The 22,294-nt window shown below is 37.5% G+C and overlaps 1 protein-coding gene across 1 annotated transcript; it reads left to right on the top strand.

Moving 5' to 3' along the window:
* The first annotated feature begins 12,280 nt into the window (after positions 1–12,280).
* Positions 12,281–21,546, top strand: LOC306849625 (glutamate receptor ionotropic, delta-2-like). The gene is made up of 2 exons (XM_079384795.1): positions 12,281–12,515; positions 19,924–21,546. Exons 1-2 carry the CDS (start codon positions 12,303–12,305, stop codon positions 20,350–20,352), a joined length of 642 nt encoding a protein of 213 aa, XP_079240921.1. The 5' UTR covers positions 12,281–12,302; the 3' UTR covers positions 20,353–21,546.
* Positions 21,547–22,294: the final 748 nt, after the last annotated feature.

Raw genomic sequence — 22,294 nt, 5'->3', positions numbered from 1 at the left:
GTGAACAGCCGAGACGAGCGACAGAAAGATAGAGATGGAGGATAAAAAAACAAAAGAGGTAAATGTCTGCAGAACAATAAGGCAAGAAGCAGGACCCGTGTAAATATCGGATCAGCTTTCCAGCACTGGAGAGAACTCAGAGCGGAAGGCCTGCAATCGGACGCCGAGGTTGCTTTGTTTCTTCTTGATAGGTGAATAACACGGAATCTACACCGGATGTGCCGTGCCGCGCCGCGCCACAACAGCTAAAGTCTGCCTACACTAGACGCGTGTATTTCAGGTGAGAATGTAGTTGTTTAAAACTAAAATCTGCGGTTTATTTATTAAAACAGTGCCTATTTGAAAATGTGCTTTGCTGATTTCGGAGCCATGAGCTCCACGTGATCACCAGGCGCTCAGTGCTCATGTATCTCGATGAGAGGAGCATAACCTCGGCTAGTCCTTCTGACATTTGCTGCTGGCTCTGATATCTCTGTAGTGGTTAAACATAAGATATAATTCATTTTGGGTAAATCTAACAGGTAATCTTTGGTCTTTATTCTATTGTTCTATTAATATGTTAAAATTAAAATTAAAACAGGCAATGTTTGATATAATATTTAGTTTTATTGTAATGTATGTACGTTCCTTGAACTATATTTTTGCGGCTATTAATATGTTTAAATGAAAACGAAAAGAGGCAGTGGTGTTTGATATAGTTCGTCTATAAATTAAGTAAATTCGTCTGTAAAGCTGACTGAGTACGCTGCTCTTTGCAGAATTGCCAGACATGCGTCGTTCCATCCGCAGGAGTCAACACTCCCGAGTCTCGTGAAGTTTGAACTACAGAGGATGCAAGTCCGAAATTTGCGTACTTGGTATTGAGAAACGCGTGCAGACCTAACGTTATGTCACCAGACTATTTGCCTATTCTTCTCGGTACTTTAGACCACGATGGAAATGCAGACAGCAACAGGTCTGGGAGGGGGGGCTCCTGGGACATATTGTTCCAGGTAATTTCGGTGGAAAAGCGGCTTATGTTTCACAGAACTAATCGTTGCCTGGGTTAACCCTAACCCTAACCCTTATCTATCAAAATAAAGGGGAGACCCTTCTGGGGTAGGGGCGTGTTTGTTTTTGTGATTTCAAATATCAACATTGGCTTCCAGAAATCGCTTACCCCACCTTTAATGAAAGGTCTGGCATCTGTGATTTTAAAAACACTTCCCTGTTGGGCCTCACAATTTATTTTTATTTATTTCCATCTATGTGCAGTGTGTTGCCTGCAATCCACTAAAGGTGTGCAGTCCTTTTTAATGTAAACAGGCTATTAATTGACATGCACAATTTATTTTCCCCTCGTCATTGTTGTAGTCTTGGACAGCCATCAACTTTAATTTTAATAGAGCAATTTAAAAAGTTTCCTATGGATTCTGAAACAATGGAGAGGAAATTGCTTAGCAGAATTATATGAGAGTGTTTTATAATAGGCTTTCAAATTTAGCCAATCAATTGAGCTCAATTCTTCAAGTGAAAAGACAAATTCACCAGAATTTTTGCTTCACCAGAGAGGCAGTGCTTCTGCGCAGTAAATATAGCACAAATTGAGATCAAACGTATCAACATATGATTCTTAATGGCAGGAACATGTTTTTCCGCTACACTGCTACAATACGGGGAGCTGAATAGAGATCCACCCCTATTAAATCACTCGCTCTGAGTGAAATTGCTATATTGAAATACCAGTATAGTGACAGACTGAGAAAATATGATAGCATGGTGTGATGGACCCATTGTTGGCGTAAAAGTCGATACATGCTCTGCGTTTACTCATCACCAGGAGTCTGAAGAGAGAACATGCTAGTGCAGTAGCTGAACACATCTGCCATATTGCATAAGTAAAGTAGCCCACAGAGGGAAGAGAAAGAGAAGAAAACTTGACTAAACACTGAAATAGTAATAAGGTACCAAAAGGAATATGCATAGAATGCGCACTGTAGTCAAAGTGCACCTTAATCACTTAAATTTTCCTCTAGGTACAGTTATTCTTTGTAAAATCCAGTGGATTTTGAAGAGCTTTTACCGTTCCAAACCACAGATCACCATCTTCCATCTGTTGTTTCCATGGGAATAAATGCATGCGTTTTTGTCAGGATACTGAACAGGAAGCACAGATGCACCTGAAATCTCATAAAAACTCCTGACAACTTGAATAATCTGTGTGTAAATTATATATAATTTCACTTTTAGTAAGAAAAAATGACATATTTAATGGAATCTGCTTTGTAGAATTCTATAGACGTCCGGCCCATAGAGTCCCACTGAATTTGTTCCTCGGCTGGAGTTATAGCAGCCACCTGAACCATAGATTTAATTAATAGAGGAACTATTGATGTTGATTGATCAAAAGGCTCTAAACACAGCATTTTGGGGGGTTCATCCTGGATGCTGTGCTTTAGTGGAGGTCTATGAGAGCGGGATGAGTGTTATTTGTATTGGATAAACTACAATTTGTATTAGGGCTGCACGATATATCGAAATAAAATCGATACCGCAATATGGCTTAGTGCTCATGATACGGTGTTCAGCGTCTCACGGCAGCTCAGTTCATTTACTGTGAACCGAGTCACTTTGAGTCACAGAAACACTGTATCTTCATAGATGAACAAAAAAGTATTTATTTGCCAGAAAACCACCAAAATAAAAGCTTGATGGCTTTGTTTAAAAAAGGTAGACATTTAGACAAAATTTGTTATATGTATATATATTTGTATGTTTTAAAATATTTACATATTTAGTTTTTATATTTTCCTTTTATTTTATTTTACTGTATTATTAGTGATTTTTTATTTATTTAACGATAATCACAAAAACATGATTATTATTTTATAGTCATATTTAATGGGCCAAAACAAATCATTCAGGCTTAAAAAGATGGTTTACAAAAAAATAAGTGAATAAAAGACTAATATCAGTGAAAATTAAATTCTTTCAGCTTTTTAAAATTATTTTTATTTTACAGATTCTCTCCCCTACAAATTTACCCCATTCATTCTAGAATGATTAATTATTTTAAATAGTGCTGTTCATGTCATTTAGTAATAATTTATGTATTTTGTCATATGTCTATATATTTCACAGATAGATATTGCAATGGCAGTTTTTTTTTTTTTCTCAATGTCCTGCAGCCCAAATTTATATGGCATGTCAATACCACAAGATTCTGAGCACTGTATTTTTGCTTAGGGACGGAGAAGTGCATCAGAAGTAATAACACATTTAGTGTAGCATTTATAATGTTGTTGTTTTTTTTTGTTGGTGGTTTTTTTGTAAATAAAAATTTCTATTTGGATTTCTATTTGTAAATATTGTAGAAACACATTTCTGACCTTCAAATATTTTTTGTGGTATTTTGAGAAGCAGCATTTATGCTTCTTTATTTAAACACATTTAAACGTTTTGCTATTTTATAAATGACATTCGTGTTTCCCCCTTGAAAATCACCAGTAGCCACTGGATTGTGTGTGAATGTGTTTTTGTGTGTAAATGTATACAGTGGTGTGAAAAAGTGTTGGCCCCCTTCTTGATTTTTTTATTTTTTTGTCACACTTTAATGTTTCAGATCATCAAACAAATTTAAATATTAATCAAAGATAACACAAGTAAACACAACATGCAGTTTTTGAATGAAGTTTTTTATTATGAGGGGAAAACAAAATCCAAACCCACATGGCCCTGTGTGAAAAAGTGTAGGTTTAGGGGCAAGCACTTTTTCACACAGGGCCATGTGGGTTTGGATTTTGTTTTCCCCTCATAATAAAAAACTTCATTCAAAAACTGCATGTTGTGTTTACTTGTGTTATCTTTGATTAATATTTAAATTTGTTTGATGATCTGAAACATTAAAGTGTGACAAACATGCAAAAAAATAAAAAATCAGGAAGGGGGCCAACACTTTTTCACACCACTGTACATTGATGTAGTCTGCTACAAATTCAAAAATATCAGGGAGTTTATTGTTTGAGTACATGTGGTTTATTATCTGGCATGTATGGGCAATTGGAAAATCATTATTTCTTAGGTTGAGCTCTAAATTACACATTATTGATTGGTGTGTTGGTTTACACTGGAGGCATGGGAAAGAGAGAGAGATAAAGGGTGTGAAATAAAGAGCAACAGAGGGGGTATTTTAGGTGTTTTGAATGAAAGCTTAGCATTTAGAGTAAGGAGAGTGCTTTCTTTCAATTTGCATTTGATATGTCTTGAGATGTTTAAACAGTCGCCATCTTTATCTGGAAACAGTGTTGTGTTTTTATTTTACAACAATTTTTGTTTTAAATGTATTTATTTTGGATTATATAGTAATCGCTATTACTAAAGCTCATTCTTAGATTTTTAAGGATCTGAACAATTTTGGTTCAATAAATGGGTGGAAAATATTCCAGTCATATAGGAATCAAAATATCATAGACTTGAAATTTTGATTAAGGCTTTTTTTGTTTTGAACCCATTACCTTAGCAATGTCATAGCAATGTGCTTAAGACCACTCAGAATACCTTAGCAACAACATAACAGCATGGCAACCATGCCCGACACCTTAGCATCACGGCAGTGCATTTTTTGCAGGCTACCACTACTCACATTTCCTGTATAAACTGTAAAAATATAGTTGCATCTTGTTGTTTTCATCAGCAGGGTTATTAGAGGAGTGAAGACCAAGAATGAAGACCAATTACCCTATTAAAAATGGCAGACTCTAGAGCGATGGCCACTTATACCTGACATTTGCAGCCCATAGTGCCAGTCAATTTCCAGGACAGATGTGAGCTTGCTTATACTCCTCAGGGCAGATACCCATGTCAGCTTATGGCCACATGTCGCCTGTTTACACAAAGTCAGTCCCTTAGCAAATGGTGCTGGGAACACATGACATTTTGGACTCATTGTCCAGCTGATAGAAATCATTAGAACAGAGCTGCACTACACTTTTGCCATTGAAAGCGCTGAGCTTGGTAAATAAATACAATGTTAACACTGCAGATTTCTACCGCATGAGCGATTTAACATAAACAGAGCCGGGAGAATTGAACACGTCCCATATCCCATACTATTATACCTTTAATTATCGACCAAGTGAAGAGAATTTTCCCTAAGCTTAAAGGAATATTCTGGGTTCAGTACCAGTTAAGCTCAATTGACAACATTTGTGGCATAATGTTGAATGTTGATTTAATGTTTGGAAGATTTAACTGCCTTTTTAATTATTTAGTACTGTTCTCTCTTGTCCACTTATAGTGTCCATACGGACACGCCCCGTTTTTATAGCATCAAATTACTAGCTAAAATCAAACTTATCACAAAAACGAACAATTGAACATATATCAGCGTGATAACAACTACCTTAAATTACCAAAACCATGTTTTGGAAAATTGTATTGGAAGTGTAATTTATTTTTTTATTTTGACTGAAGTCCCATTTGTTTACATGGAGAGGGCGGGGTTTATGACCTGTACTGCAGCCAGCCACCAGGGGGCGATCAAAGAGCCCGCAGCTTCACTTTTAAGGACGAGTGAGACACCCAATCAAAATACATAATTTAGAAGTAATAGGCTATTTTCTGTCCCATTTTGACCCCCTCATCTGAACTCGCCGTTTGTATAGGCATGGCGGATTGTAGACTCAGAAGTAAACACCCACTGCTGTGACTGGCTAACACTTGTGTATGTTTGACAGCATACATGCTTCATAAATGGACGCTGCTGTAATTTAGGTTAAAAACGCATAAATACTCAGTACATATAAAACGATCTGTAATACCACACAAAGTAATAGTGATCACATAATAAAAACAGTTACTCGCACTTGCAACATTACTGCCAGATCCAATATAGTCGGCACAGCATCGTATTTTAGTTTCTGGCTTTCTGAAAATCCCGCATAGAATTGTGCTTTGTTTGTAAACAAATCTGCGGGAAATTGAAGTGAACGAAGGATCTTACTGACGCAGTCTGGAACTGAATTAAAAATAAAAATTTATCCACTTTTTCCAAATGTTAGGATCAGAAGGAAGGCAATGCAAAGATTGTGTTTTTCCACAACCTGGCGCTGCACAGCGTCTTGTCTTCGAAGTCATCTTTATCATTTGGTTTTTGCGTAGACCTACATTTGCCTCTCGTTTTTTACACTACATGCGTGAATCAGTGGGTGGGGTTAACATGCGTATTGTTTTTGTCTTGTGGCTGTACTGTTGAAACAGTGAGTATTTTGACATTTACAGATTGGCCCCATTCAGTTCCATTGTAAGTGCATTACTGTAACCTATATTTTTGCTGCCTTTTTTATACAGAGAATAAGGGACAAGTAATCAGCATTATGACACAAATGATGTCAATCTTAGTTTAACTTGCACTGCAATCCAGAATGTTCCCTCACTGAATGTAGAAACTTAGAATTATTAAAGCATCTTCAATTTTTCTATAATGGATATATATAGTATAGATATGTTCGGCATAGAAAGATTAAAATCGAACGAGTGGCTATTATACTGATATTTGTCTTTCTCAATCTTTTGAGATGTCTAGCATCCCTCAGATGTTCTGATTCATATTGATAAGCTGAGAAGAAATTCCCTCTGTATTTCCAAGGCAAAAAAAAAAACTGCTTGCCTTTGTCTTTTCGTTCCTTTTCTCATCGTGTTTTCCCAGCTCTTATCAAGTAGTTTGTCTCCCCGCAGTCAGAGACATCTAATAACGTGATCATTTCTGCCACAGCTGGTTGCCATAGCAACAGCTCCAGCAGTCCACTCTCGAATCAGTGCGCAGGGCCCTAGAGGCGAGCGAGGAGACTACATGACAGACAGACCTGAGGAGAGAACCACAAATCCCCACCCGCATTATCCCCGAAGAAGAGAAAAATGAGTTTGAAGCGCTACCGCACCCCGGCACACCAAGAGGCAGAGAATCAAGCTCAGTGTCATACTGAGGTCTTAAATAAAAGCTTGTTGCAGTTACCAGATCACCCAGTTGTCATGGAGAATCAGGTTGATCTGGACTTGGGCTGTTAACAGGGCCAAGTGTTTGTCTTTAGCCCCCGATATTGAACATGGACCGCAGCCAGCTGAACTCTCTTCACTGTGGCTGGTCAGTGATATGGCAGTTCAAAGACAAAAACACAGGTGAATTTGTTGCTTGCGTCTTGCCCTGGCTTGTCAGTCAAGCACAACTTGTTCGGCACGCACACCATTTATCTCCCTTTCCTCATCCTCACTCACCTTTCCCTCCATTCATCACTCCGTTTTGGGAGGAGAGGGAATAAAGAACAAATAAAATGTCTGCTGTTGCGAAGCTGTTGTTTCTCTGTGAGAGCCTGCAGGGAGAGCATTAGATTTTAAGTGGTAAAAGGGCACATTTTTGAAGCTCTCGTGAAATCAAAATTAGAATTTTAGGTAGCGTATAAAGTTAATCTTTATGCTAAGGCAGAGATTTTCACCTTTTTTAATGCCAAGCATCCTTGTGTAAATAGAATTAAACTAATCGGAAAAATAATGTGATGATATTAAAAAAAAGTTTAAAATGGCCTTTTTTGCTGTCATTGGACTAAAGCCAAAAGAAATTATAAAAACATCTGTAGAATTATGTTATAATTTCTTTTAATATGTTTTTTTAGTAGGACTGCCCTCGACTAAAGATTTTTCTGGTTGACTAGTAGTTATTCATTTGAAGCGATTAGTCGACTAATCGCATGTTTATATTAATAAACCATATAAATGTTATATACGCCTTTAATTACCTATAGCCTATCAGCACTCAAGCGCACCTATACAGCTTGCCACAGCGCACCCCAGAAGTAATGATTATGAATGTGTCAGGAAAAAACAGCAAGACTGCCTTAACATTATAATAATTCATTGATAAGTGTTTTCTGTATTTTCGGCTGTAGTGACGAAGTTGACGACACTGACTCACAGTGGACATGCACGTTTCATACGGATTACATAATCTAAAAACATCAGTTTTCCATTTGAATTGGTTCATTTAAAAGCAGACATTTTGCTTTCTGTTTATATATTTTTCATGTCTTTGAGACAAACACAGACTTTGTTTTTTTGACGCACTCAAGTTCACAGAGACTTAAATGGCAGAAAGCACACCCTTTTTGCACAACGTTTTGTTATTCTGAGTGCACACAAAGACAGTTTTGAAAGTTTCGAAAGATGTATTACTCTTATCTTTATGAGCTAAAATGACAGCGTATTTTAAGTTAAATGCAAATGGTCGCAGTGGCGCCTCCTAGTTAACTGTCATACAGCGAGCGCGCTACTGTTCAGCTCCCATACACCACACAAACACTTCAATAGTGCACATTTGTCTAGGTTAATGTTGGAGCGAGCAGCCATGTAATGTTGCTGCTACTTACATTTTTCAGACGATAAGCCACATTTGTAGTCGATGATCGAAACGAACCTTTGGATGTCCTGACCGATGTACTGTAATTACAACACAGACCAGCTGTTAATGATCTGTCCTTCACGGACTACATGACTTCGTAACTTCCTGTGGACTTTTTTCTGCGATTAAGCGACTAATGAAATTTTGAACAACTAAGCGTCTTCTGGTCAACTAACGGTTAGTTGACTATTAGGGGGGGCAGCCCTATTTTTTAGTAAGTCAGTGCTTTTCAGATTAAATATTTGGCTATTTAAATAAAATATTTAATAAAATAATAAATATTTAAATACAAAATCACAAGCTTCCTGTTTCAGTAGGAAATGCATCAACGCAAGAAAGAAGACCTTTGTTCATCAGGTAATTTGTTTTCATGGGGGTTTTGAAGAACATTTGACGTGTTTGATGAAAAAATGGCAAGTTACAAACTTTTCTAGAGAAGTTTAGCAAAAGTGAGCATGCTAAAAAAAAAACTAAAAAAACCTTTCAGCATATGGCCATTAGTGGGCTTATCTTCTCAACAAACAAGGTAAAATCTGGTCCCCTCTGAGATGTCTACTGTCATGTCTCTCCTGAGACTCCTGAAGACAAACATGTGGCGTATCCTCAAGGGCAAAACTGGACAGTTGATTCTCGCAGGAAAAGAGCCTGGTGTTAATTCCTGTGGATCGCAGCGCTCCTCATTTGTTAAAAACACCAGGGTGTTAATTCATTAAGCACCGAGACTGCTAATTTGCTCAGGACCAGCTGCCGGAAAACCACAAGGTCAGAAACAAGCTTTCTAATAGGAATCCTTAAAGGCTGAGACTTATTTTAGACTCGGGTTGAAAGATATCGGGTTATTCTGTTCTACAGAAAGAGTAGAACAGAATAAAATGTCTCCTTAAGAATGGTTACACTAGGCATTCTTTTACATTCATGATTGCTTCTTCCTTGTCATCCCATCAGTGTGGTCAGATGTAACCTATTATCTGAGCCCTGAAGTAGCACATGGCTTGTTGGCCCACGAGAGTTGACACATCCATCATAGCAACACTCATAAATGCCACAGACTAATTTTTCAAGGGTAGGCCGATCCATATGCCTATGATGGTAGTAGTTCTGTGGTGACCTCCAGTGGAAATGAGGTCTTAAAGGAATAGCTGTTACTGAAGACCAAGACATCTCATCTGAGAACTCATTCATCACAGTAGTTTAATACCATTGAAAATGAAAACATGAATTGGAATATCCTCCAATGTTAAAATGGCTAAATGTACATATATATCACCACCATGAGGAAACCTTTATCTAACCTCGCTCAAAAACAGTGTTTGTGTTGTTATTGGTAAATAACTATTAAAAATTGTGTATGGTAATTGAAATAATGTTGAAATAAAATAAAAGATAAATATTAGATAATATTAGATATTAGTCAATTTGAAATGTTGCCTTGGCAAATAACTGAAATAAAATAACTTGAAGTACTTAAATTACTAAATAATAATTAAAAAAAATATATATATATAATTTTACAAATTTAGAAAAAATGACAAGCACAGCAAAATTTCTAAAACTAAAGTTAAAATGAAAACTTGAAAAATATAAAAAAATAAAAGCCAATTCTGAAAAAGCTTATATTAATAAATAGTATAATGGTTTAGAAATAATACTGTAACAACACTGCTGTCATACACCTCCAACATCCTTCCTACACTAGAACAAAAACTGTAGAAGAAAAAACTATTTAAGTCTTTCTACTTCAAAATTCCATGTTTACTTTAATGTGTTACTTACAAATTATTTGTAATTAATTGGAAATCACTGCCAATTTCTGAGTGAAAATAGTTTCTAGACTTTTTTCAGTGTATTACACCAATCTCATGCTGAGTTATCATTAAATCAGTCACGGCAAACTTATTTGTAATTCCTTCTGTAAAAACCTATGTTTGCAATACCTGATTATTTTGTGAATATTAACAACATGAAGGTAATGTATGGCTTCCCAAGCATTTGTCATGCTGTTTTTTTATTTTTATTTTTTTAATAGAACTTTCATTTTTGAGTGAACTAATGCTTTCATTTTGGACAATGCCCTGTAAAGATGAGTGGGACATTGATTACATCTTTGCTTACTCAGTCACAGTACTTGGCATTGTAATGGCACTGGATCACAGCTCCCCTGGCATGTTTTGTGCTGTTCTCTTGAATTGTCCTCATTGTGCTTTCAGGTCTCTGCTATTGCACCCTGAAACCTCTGAAGAAACATATGTGGGCAGTGTTGCATGGCTAAATGTTGTTGGCACATTTAAAAAGTGGTCTATAAAGCAAATCTCTCAACATTGGCCCACCTTGTTGTGAGTCCTGTGAGCTGTGTCCATAGCAGAATGTGGAAGGGTCATTCTCCATCTGTTGAATGCAATAGGACATTTTTACTCCTGCATTATGTTATGAGGCAGGGATAGGGTTATAAAAATGAAGGATAGCTTTCTAAATAAATGTCGAACAGGGTTTTAGATAGCCTAGTTCCGTGGGTTACTGTGAATACTGAACATTTTCATTGCGTGTGTGGATGTTTGGGCAAGTGTTTGCTGCAGCTGCAGTTTGGATGTGAATATGGGCTCTTGGAAGCTCGCTAGTCTCCTCCTCGGGGGATGAAACAGTGCAGTGGCTCCTGACTGCAGACAATCAGGCTAGAGAAAGACCGCCACGCAATACAGATCAGCCAATCAATGAGGCAAATTCTCCTAAACCTTTGTGTCCTGTATTCATTATCATTCATTTGCAGCCCCTGGACTGGTATTAGTACAAACTGCCATCAATACATCGGAACACGCTCGCTCTTTATGGTGAGCTAGACGCTGCAGCCTGCCATTATTGCTGAGGAGACACTGACCCCTGGTGTTGGGGAAAAAAGTCAGTCACTGCAGCAACAGATGCCACTGAATAGACTGGGGACCATTCCGAGTTATTTATAGGGTGTTACACAGATCTCAGTGGTTCAATTAATGTGTAAGAATGAAGCAATCTGACATCAAATTTCAATCTATAACACAGTCCATTTCTGTAATGCAACACACAATAAAATTGTGCATAATCATGCATATATTTAGGCCGGTAGTAAATGTCCAGGCATGGAGTGCAGCACTTCAGTTATCTAATGAAGCTTCATATTTGTCTTAGTTTAGCTGACTTGAAGCAGCTAAGTTATTTCTGAGCAAATGGATGATTCTTCACTTAGGGGAACATTTCTCCTGTAGTTCTGAAGAAAAATGCTCTAGTTTTAGATGGTGGGTTATAATGAATTTTATGTTGTCTCTTTTTTTTTCTTTGTAAATGTACAGAAATTGTTAGGATTTTGTCTGTCCACACTTTTCAACTCCATTCTGTATAAAAAGTTCTGTAAGATTCAGTTTTGCATATGTTCATGAAAATCCTGTTTTAATCAGTTTATTTTAATATGCGTTTTCAAGGGTTATTGTTTTTAATTAATTACTGACCTCAGATATTTAATGAATTGCTGTCATTAAGCATTTTTAATTAAATATCAGTGATTCTCAACCTACTTGACTCAAGAGACCCCCTGGAAGCTTTGCCGAGTCCCCCTGGTTGAGAGCCACATATAGTTTATAATAATTAAAAAAGAAAAATATTTCTTTGTCTTTGTGTGATTTGTTGAAAGTTAATCAACTGCTAGATAACTTGTTTTGTTAGGAAGTCCAAGGCGTCCAAAAAATCTTTTTGGACTAATATGTCATGGTATGGATTATTTACTGTCCGTATTGCAGGGTAAATGTTATAATGTAGATGCAGTTTGAAGTAGTCTAAGGGCCCCTAACTAAAAAGAATCATCTGTATGTTTGTGTCCAGGATCTTGGAGCTTCAGCAGAATGGAGACATGGACATCTTGAAGCTGAAGTGGTGGCCGCGGGACAGTCCGTGTGACCTGTACTCTCCAGTGGGCACTCGAAAGAGTGGCAGCGCCTTGGACATCCACAGCTTTGCTGGGGTCTTCTTTGTACTAGCAGCCGGTGTGGTGCTCTCCTGTCTTATTGCCACTGTAGAGACCTGGTGGACGCGAAGGAAGGGCTCCAGAGTGCCGTCGAAGGAGGTGAGAGTTTTGACAGTTAATGTAGGGATGTGGATGAACATAAACCTATATCATTAACATAAGAGTGTGGGAGATTTTCCAACTGCCCAAGAACAGATGAGATCCAGTTGTTATTTAAATTCAAGTGCAATGAAATTCCTCTTAAATTTCCACTTAATAGAGATCAATAAGGAAAAAAGAGCATATAAATGAGCAGTATGACCAAAGTCTTATGATATATGAGTTTATATCAAGTTAATAATATATATATATATATATATATATATAAAATATTAAAATAATTAACAATTATATAAAATAAAGATAAAATATACATTTTAATATTAATTACTGTTATATTAACCATGTGGCTATACTCATTTTTTGGATAATGCAATGGATTTTATACTTCACAAATTAAAGATACTTAATCTTATTTGATAATTTTCTCTTCAAAAATTTATCTTGGTAATTTATGGTTGCAAATTAAAAGATAATATTGCATAAATTGCTACATTTGATGCTGTTGTAAAATAGCTGTTATACACACCTGTGACCTCAAATCATTCTATAATATTGAGTTGCAAAGTTGCTCGGCCACTGTAACCAGTATAAAAGACACAACTTAATAAGTTTCTACATCATTTTTGATTGTAAATAACATAAATCCTGATAGCCACACGGATGTAACGGTTAAGCAGAAATCTCTACTGGTCATACACCATCATACCACCCAGCCTTGGGAGGATATTAGTAACATCAACAAAAAAGACAAGAGTTTAAAATGAGAAATAGTCAGCATTACAAACAGCAGACGAAGCACTTTTTCAACAAATTAATTTTGTTAAACAAGCGAACCTCTCCAAAAAGAACACAATGTTGTTCAATTGCATGTCAAGCACATTAATTGTAATAGAGCTCTGCTGAGAAAAAAATAAATAAATAAGCAGGTGCTAGAAAATATATGTGCTGCATATATCTGGATAATTACTTTGACAAGGCTCTAATTTTTCTTTAATATCTCATCCTTCAGTTTGTGAAGATCAGTTTAGATTGTGTTTGCACATATTGTTTTTCTTGTTTTTACAACTGTTTGTATATGGTTCTTTGGCATCCAGTTAACGATAATTAACAAATGAGCCCACACTCTGCAGTTAAACAATTGCATTTTAAATGAAAGCATTGTTGTAACAGTGACAACACATGCATATGGCTGCGAATGAACCTTTGTGATGTTGCTCTTGACGCATTTCTTTAATTTGATGAGTTTATAGCTCCTTGTTATCTTCTGCAGCTGTCATATTGTGGGTGTTTCCTTTCCTGATATCACATCCCCATCTCCCTCATTTTTCCAACCGAGTCCCATCACCCCCCACCCCACAACATACACGCCTGACCTCTCCTCACACCCCTCCGGTCCGTGTCATCAGACTTTCCACAGGCCAAAAAACACAGCATTTCATCTCCAGCGTTCCACCTGAAAAACAATCTCCGTAGTGCTTTTGATCAGTGGGCAGGGGCCTTTTCTTGTCTTCCGTCCTCCCGCCATGAAGCAGCTTTTATCTGTCAGGGGCAGCAGCAGGCTGCTCGTGACCCCACAGAGAGAGCCCCTCTCCTTCATCCCTGATCGTCTGAAGGCTGTTGCCCACTCCGCTGGTCTTCATAATGCTCTGACATTAGTGTAATTCATCTGTTTCTTCCAGAAATGGCAGATGAGCATATTTAATCCTGTTGGTTTAACAGGATTTAATAGTGTTAGGTTTTTTTTTTAATTATTATTATTATTATTAAGGCATGCCACAAATAGCAGATTTAAGACTTGTAAGAATTTGAATGACAAATTTTTACTCGCATGTGAACGTGGTCCAACTTAACTCTGAATTAAAATGGCTGGGGGAATTGTGACATTACATGGTTTAAATCGACTTGTAATAATGATAGTCTGACCTATTTTTTGTATGTAAACAAATTGTTATCAGGGCATTTTTATCTAAGATATCTTAACACTTTTGTGTCATTAAATGATACCCTACCATTTAAAAGTTTGTAGTTTGTAAGAATTTTTTAATATTTCAGGGGAAAAAAATCTCTTATGCACACAATGGCTGCATTTATTTAAACAAAACTACAGTAAAAAAATACATTAATATTGTGAAATATTGTTACGATTTAAATTTTCTATGTGAATATATTTTCAAATTGAATTTATTCCTGTGACGGCAAAGCTGAATATCCTGCAGCCATTACTTTAGTCTTCGGTGTCACATCAACTGTCAGAAATCATTCTAATATGCTGATTTGATGTTTAAGGAACATTTATAATTATTATCAAAGTAAAAATATGTGCTGCTTAATATTTTCAGGGTTCATTGATGTATAGAAATTTCAAAAGAACAACATTTATAAAATAGAATATAAATAAACAGAAAATAGAGATCTTTTGTAACATTACAAATATCTTGATTGCCACCCTTGATGAATTTAATACATCTTAGATTATTAAAATTATAAATTTTTGTCAAAACATTATTTCGACCTCTAACATTTGAATGGTACTGTATAATGTGCAAAATATTGCATATTCTTTTTGTATGATGCTGCACAATACATTACACTTTGTCACAAATATACGAGTATAGGATGAAAAAAAAAAATATATATATATTAAATAATGCAAAATAAAATCACTTGTATCATAAATATTTATAACCTGTAAATTCACCTGCCATTGGCCTTTGTTCCAGAGAGTTAACATTGGACCTTGTACTGTATATACTGTAAGCATGTTTAGTCATTAATTACAGCTAACATAGTGGTGTAGTTGAAGATATAAAACTGAGCAGAGATGATTCTCTCTGAGGAGTAGGGTGGAGCGCTTTGGCTCTGATCACACTTGAACCCCAGTGGTTGGATCATGCGGAGTTGGGCTCATTCCTCGGAGCACTCTTCCAGACGGTTCCATCAGAGTAGAAGCTTGGCAGAGCTTTGCACAAATATTCACTCTGACATGCTGATAAGCACGCATTTTAACACGGACGGTTCAGCGAGCGACAAGTGTTAATGCCAAAAGCGACAGACAAAACAAACACTAAAAATTAGCACATATCACAATCATGTCACAGATGTTTTTGGTTCTACAATTAAAGGTCTTTAGCTTGTAGATGTCAGAGTTTTATCCACATTCCTTTACTGCAAAAAGGACAGTATTTTTGTTTTAATTTTTCCAGTAAAATTATCTATGTATTCAGAAAATAATGAAATAATGTTATTATACAAGTTAATGAAAAATGATCTTATTTTAAGAATATTTGGATAAATTTCCCAGGAGAAAAACAAGTACACTTCCATAATGCACTTAAAGTGCTCTATTTTCGCGCACTAATTTTGTACTTAATATACTAAAAATTATCCTTTAGTACTTCTTAAGATAAACTTAAGATCATCTAAGTGTACTCAACTGTGCTATTTTGAGACACCATGAATATGAACTAAAATGCACTTTTAGCATACTATCTTTGTATTTAAAAAATGTATTTAGCTACCACTTGTAGTACACTTGAGTGTACTAGTGAATGAAAGATGGGTTCAAGTGTACTACAAGTGGTAGCTAAATACATTTTTTAAATACAAAGATAGTATGCTAAAAGTGCATTTTAGTTCATATTCATGGTGTCTCAAAATAGCACAGTTGAGTACACTTAGATGATCTTAAGTTTATCTTAAGAAGTACTAAAGGATCATTTTTAGTGTATTAAGTACAAAATTAGTGCGCGAAAATAGAGCACTTTAAGTGCATTATGGAAGTGTACTTGTTTTTCACCTGGGTTAACTGGAAAACAATGCAAAAAATACAGATTTTTGTAGTTCATTTTGTCTTTTCTAATTGTCATTTTGGCACATCTTAAAAACCATTCTTTCATCTTTCAGCATGATGCAACTTTGTTTGGTGTGTCCTAGTGTCTTGGTACATCCTTAATTCTTCCTGACTGCTTCCTCTTTTCTTTGTAATATTTCTTGACACCTGGCTAACACTGAGTTCATTGCACATCAGAACAATAGAATGACTTTACGCTTGTGTCTCTGTGTCTGACACACACACACGTTGCATATGCCATGGTGTTAGTTTGTCCCTGTTTCCTCTGTTTCTCTGTGATCTCGCCGTCACGGCTCCTTCTGTGGTGTCGCAATTGATCTGAAATAATTTGATACGACCAGTCGTCAAAGCGAGCTCAAACTCATAGTGATGAATTACGTATTGCCACCCAAGTTTTTATAGCGCACCACCTGTCAATCCAGAGAGGACGAGCAGGCGGTCCAGAGAACCGGAGGTTTTGTGGTGTGAATAAGTCATTTCACATGCCAAGCTTTGTGTCCTAATCATTGCTGAAAAACTAAATGATGAAAAGTTCTTCACCTCAGATGTCTGCTGTGTCATTGATATTGTGGCTGTCTGGAGTCCTGCGGTGCCTCTATGTTTCTAGGCCACAGTATGAGGTCTGCATTTAAATACCCGACTGTTTTTCAATATTAAAAACAAGAAAAAAGGAATAAAACATATGATGCCATCTTTTAATCCTATACAAAGGAGAACATGTATTGAAATTATACTCACGGTGGCTTTAATAGTGAATATTTGAAAGTCAGACCTCATGCAGCCGCATAATTAACCGAGGCCGCCGAACGCCAAACAGCATTTTGTGTCAGTCATTACTCTGAAAATGTTTGATTATTTTTCAGAAAAGACCAAAAAAATCATGTTATTCTTCTTCTGTCAAAGCCTGAAACAACTTTTATTTTGTTGATTTTGTTTTATAGATAAGTACTCTGTGTTGAGGGGTTAAAGCGGGCGTGGGAGAGAAATGCAAAATGCCATTTTTACCATCTCACACTTCCAGGTATCTGGCTCCTTGGACATAAAAAAACAAAAAAAAACAACGTCTGTGTGCTGACTGTTTGTTTGTTGTCTTTTTCTACTCATTCCCCCACCTCTCTAAAAACAACCTCTTCCCCATCCTCTCATCTGCCTGCCTCATGTGTTCGCTCATACCTCATGCGCTCGCGCACGCACACAGACACAAGTAGACGGACCGTCTGTGAGGCAAGACGAGCCGTGTCACGAGCCGCAGACTGACATCATGCTCACGCTCAGGCCTTCCTCCAATCACCTGTCACCTGCATGCTGCGCCACACCCCTCGACTCCAAGCTGAGGCACACGTTCGCCATCCCGTCGCGAACTGTCTTCTGCCAGCACTGAGCTACACTCTTTCCACACTTCTCCAAGCCTCGAGCCCACGTAGGTTATGAAATCGGCCCCGGCACCAAATGCACTACAATACGTTTTGTACGGACTTGAGCAGTCGGCAGGGTGCTACAAAGAAGGTCGCTACCATTTATTTCCAGAAACCTTGAGATTTACAGTTACTTTGCTCAGGAATGCTATAATATGGCTATTTTCAATACCAATCTTAATTTTTGATCTGAAACCCACATTAGTGCCAAGCTGCATAGAGACTAGGCAAAATTGGCTAAAAGAATACAGAAATGATAGCGCAAACAGTTATTTGAGCTGCGTAGCTTTGGAGTGGAGCAACCCATATAAATAGCTTTTGCCCAGCTGGCGTTTGCAAAACTTGTTCAATATTTAGATTGGTGTTGCATAGCCACACTAAGTGCCTAATTCAGTATTCAATCCCAGCATCAGGTAAAATATCATTTAAAACAGCGGTTCTCAATCAGGGTGGCCTCAGCAAACTTCAAATGAAACGTTTTTATGTATTAATAAAACAATTTCTAATATGTCTATATTTAAAATTTTAAGATTTATAATCAAATATTGTACTTAACTTCCAATAGGGCAGAGAAATCAATATATTTTAATATATAAATATATTTTAAAGAAAATATAAAGGACATTTTTCTGCATACAGAGTTCTTATAATTAATAATTAATGAATTGACAGACTTAGTTTCTAAACAAACACATTTGTTATTTCAAAGGATATATTCACAATAAGTGTTTACATGCAGCTTTAGCCAAACTAGAACAATAATTAGACTTTTTAAAATGTAATGTAAACTTAAATCATACCACTCATGCCTTTGTGAAGTCTAATAAATCTAGACTAATAGATCTCAATAATGTAGCCTAACTGAAGTTTTAAACAACAATTGGTCTTTGCGTTGTGTACGTGCTTCAGAAGACAAAGGTGATATGCGTGTTCCTAATCTGTCAGATATTCAGTTTCACATTGTGTCACAAAGTTGGACAGATGCCGAATGTAGCTCCATTATAACTGTGCTGAAAAGGTTGAGAACCACTAGTTTAAAGATTTTACACTAGTGTCACATCCATATCTCTGGTTTAGAGTTCTATTTGGAGCAATCTTACCCTGCCCCACAAAAAAAACGCAAGTAGTATTTATTATCTTCAAAACACACCAAAGTATTTCGAAAAGCACATGGTCCCTCGTTAGTTCCAGAAAACAACACAAATGTGTCCTGTCATGTAACAGCCTTCCCACAATCCCTGTTCCCTTCACTCCTACACCCCTTTTATACTGCATTCCTCCACTGTGGTGGTAGGACAGGTACCTTCGAGCTGCCCCCGACCTCCCGCCCCCTTCGGCCCGACCAGGTTTCCCCTCCGCCCCTCTTTACTCAGGGCCACGCTGCCTGCCGCTGGTCCAATCCAGAGGCCATTTATCTCACTTCAGCCACAATGTCAGCCCACGTCACCCCGTGAGTTTGTTTTTTGTTTTAAGAAATCCACATAGTTTAGTGGTTATGTTAGTTAAATGCAATATACAGTAGATCGACCGTGGTTTCAGATGGCTTGAAAGTGGAAAGGTTTTGTAGACTGTATTTACATATCCAAAGATCCATGTGTCACGCAATGACATTAATGTTGTTGATAATTCTCGACCAGTCCAAGGACAGTGCTAGTTAAGACTTATGTGTTTTCATTACCGTATTCATTTTGTCCCCCCCCCCCCCCTCTTTTTCTGTCTTGCTAACCATGCAAATGCTAAAACCTCATCGGGCCTGCTAAATCTCCTTCGACACCCTCAACCTTCTTCTAAATGTTCTCGATGTTTCCATCCATTCCCAACCGCATCCGAACACTTCCTTCCCATCTCTCTGGCTCACCACCTACTTCCTTTTCTCGCCTTTCTTTGCCTGCATTTCCACTACCTCCACTTCCACCGCCCATCCCTTTCCCTATTAACCACTTCACGCCATCCCGCTTCACTAACCCATCCCGCTGTATCTGCTCTTATGATTACACACCCCTTCTCTTCACTTTACACCTCTTTTCTCCTCTGATCCTGTAACAACCTTCGCTCCTCCTCCTGTTGTTCTCTCCTTCCTTATTTTCTTCCCGCACCCCTCCCCACTCCACTTTCCTCCTCCCGTTCTCCCCTCCTCTAGGACGATAAGGAGATCGACCTGGAGCACCTTCATCACCGGGTTAACAGCTTGTGCACGGAGGATGAGAGCCCCCACAAACAGTTCTCCACCTCCTCCATCGACCTGACGCCCCTGGACATGGACTCCCTTCCGGCCGCCCGGCAGGCCCTGGAGCAGATCAGCGACTTCCGCAACACACACATCACCACCACCACCTTCATCCCCGAGCAGATCCAGACTCTCAGCCGCAGCCTATCAGCCAAAGCGGCAGCCGGCTTCGCCTTCGGGGCCGTGCAGGACCACCGGACTGGGGGGCCCTTCCGGCAACGGGCCCCCAACGGCGGCTTCTTTCGCAGCCCTGTCAAGACAATGTCCAGCATCCCTTATCAGCCCACCCCGGCCCCCAACTTCAGCTACGGCAACGACCCGGACAGGGGCACCTCCATATAGACTGCAGGGGTTCCTGGGCCTGTGAGTTGAAAACAAAAAAGAGATATATGTAAATACAAATGTTCCTTTTCAGTTGTCGTTTTCTCTTGGCTTTGCTCTTCGCGATGGAGCTCGTTCGTCCCAACCGAACTCGCCGACAGGACGAGGGTGGAATAAAATGCTCATTATTGTCGTTGTGGTTTGTCGGGAGATTTTTTCTGTGAACTAAATGAATTTGCCTTTTGTTTGCCACATTCGATTTCATGGGGGGGGGGGGGGTGACCTCAATGATAGTATGTTTACCTTTTTTGAGATTTTTTTTTTTTCGGGAAGAAAAAAAAAGCAGAAGACTCTGCCAAGTGTTTCCCAGATCTGCAATAACTCAGTTTGGAAGAATCTTGTCAACTCGTCGACTGAATTTTGCGTCATCTCAGCGCTCGTTTAAAGTTCAGTACTCCCTCTAGCTGACGCATTCAACATGGCGCTGCTAAATTCAGAGAAAACAACCTGCTTTTTTCTGAAGCTTCACAGCGAGTGACTGTGTTTTTAAAGACCTCTCATCCTCTCTGCCATCTCCCTGAAGTTGAGATCTACTTTGAGTCTTTAAACGGACACTCTGTGGAAAAGACTAATGAACTTCAAAATAAAAAAAAAAATAAAAAAAGTTATACTGTGGGAGGGTGGAACAAATGCTACTAAATGTCTCTTACTGACTTTAAGTATAACGAATCTTTAATGTGTGGAATGTGTCTGGTCAGAGAGTTTTAACAACAAAAAAATGTTCAGAGCTGTGTGTAGTTTGTTTTCTCTTTTTTTAATGATTAGATTTGAAATTCCTTCAGTGCCATCATCTTACATTGATTTGCACCATTAAGAGTTTGTATTCACTTCTGTAGTCGTACTCCAGGATTCGACAAAAACATTGTGCAGAATAGCTTCATTGTATATGCCACAATCTCGTGGCTGTGCGTCATAGATTTTGGAAATCAAAGAATGAGAGGGTTTTTAAACGAATTCTTAACACGAGCCTTAGGAGACAGGGCTTTTTTTACTTTTCAAGTGTCGGTCCTCAACCTGTTACTATCTGAAAACGCTGATACGGTGGCGACTTTTGAGGGGTTATTTGAAATATTTAATTTTGTAAATGTTAAGGGGTACTATTTATCTAATTTTTTTTTAAAGTGCTCATTGTTTAAACAAGGCCATCGAGGTGTGAGAGTTAAAAAAAAAAAAAAAAAAACACGTTTTGAGGACAGAAAACAAACCAATCGTTTTCACTAACATAAACTGTATTAATATTTACTAATGTTAGTCGTTTAGAATGAGCTTTCAGTTTGTTATCCTCTGACTAATTCGCAAATGTTGTTTGTAGAGAACAGCAACAGTGTTTTGACGCAAGCATTCTAGATGTACTTTTCTTAAGATACGATTACTGAAAGACTATAGGAGCAATTTTATTTAGTATCAGTTTAAAGATTTTTATTTAGAGTAAATGAAGAGACATTAAAGTGTATATTTTACATGCAGATAATTTTTTGTTGGATTTAAAGAAGATATAGAGTATAATATCTGAGTCTGTGAAACTCAGTTAGCCGCTATCACATTACAAGAAGTTCTCCACGGTTTCTGACGGTAAGGTATTTTCATTCAACTTCATTTCATTTTAATTTCCAAATCTGTCAAAAAAAAGGAGGCAAGGTTTTTTTCCGTAAAAGAAGCATGCAAAACCTGCTATGCCTGTAACATTTTTTATTTCATACATAGAATTGTACAGGATTACATCATTTTCAACTGATTATAATGTACAGTATTTAATATAGGCCTATTTTGTTGTATGTGTTGCATATTATTCAAATGGAACAAACTGAGGCCTCTGTTACAAGTGGCAAAGCTTTCTGTGTATAATTTGTCTAATAAACATGTTTTCTACAGTGGTTTTTGTTGTGTTTTGATTATCATCAAA

The sequence above is a fragment of the Barbus barbus genome (assembly GCF_936440315.1).
Source record: "Barbus barbus genome assembly, chromosome: 29".
In the NCBI taxonomy this organism is placed as follows: domain Eukaryota; kingdom Metazoa; phylum Chordata; class Actinopteri; order Cypriniformes; family Cyprinidae; genus Barbus; species Barbus barbus.
Note: the sequence above shows the minus strand (reverse complement) of the source record. Positions and strands in the feature narration are given on the sequence as shown.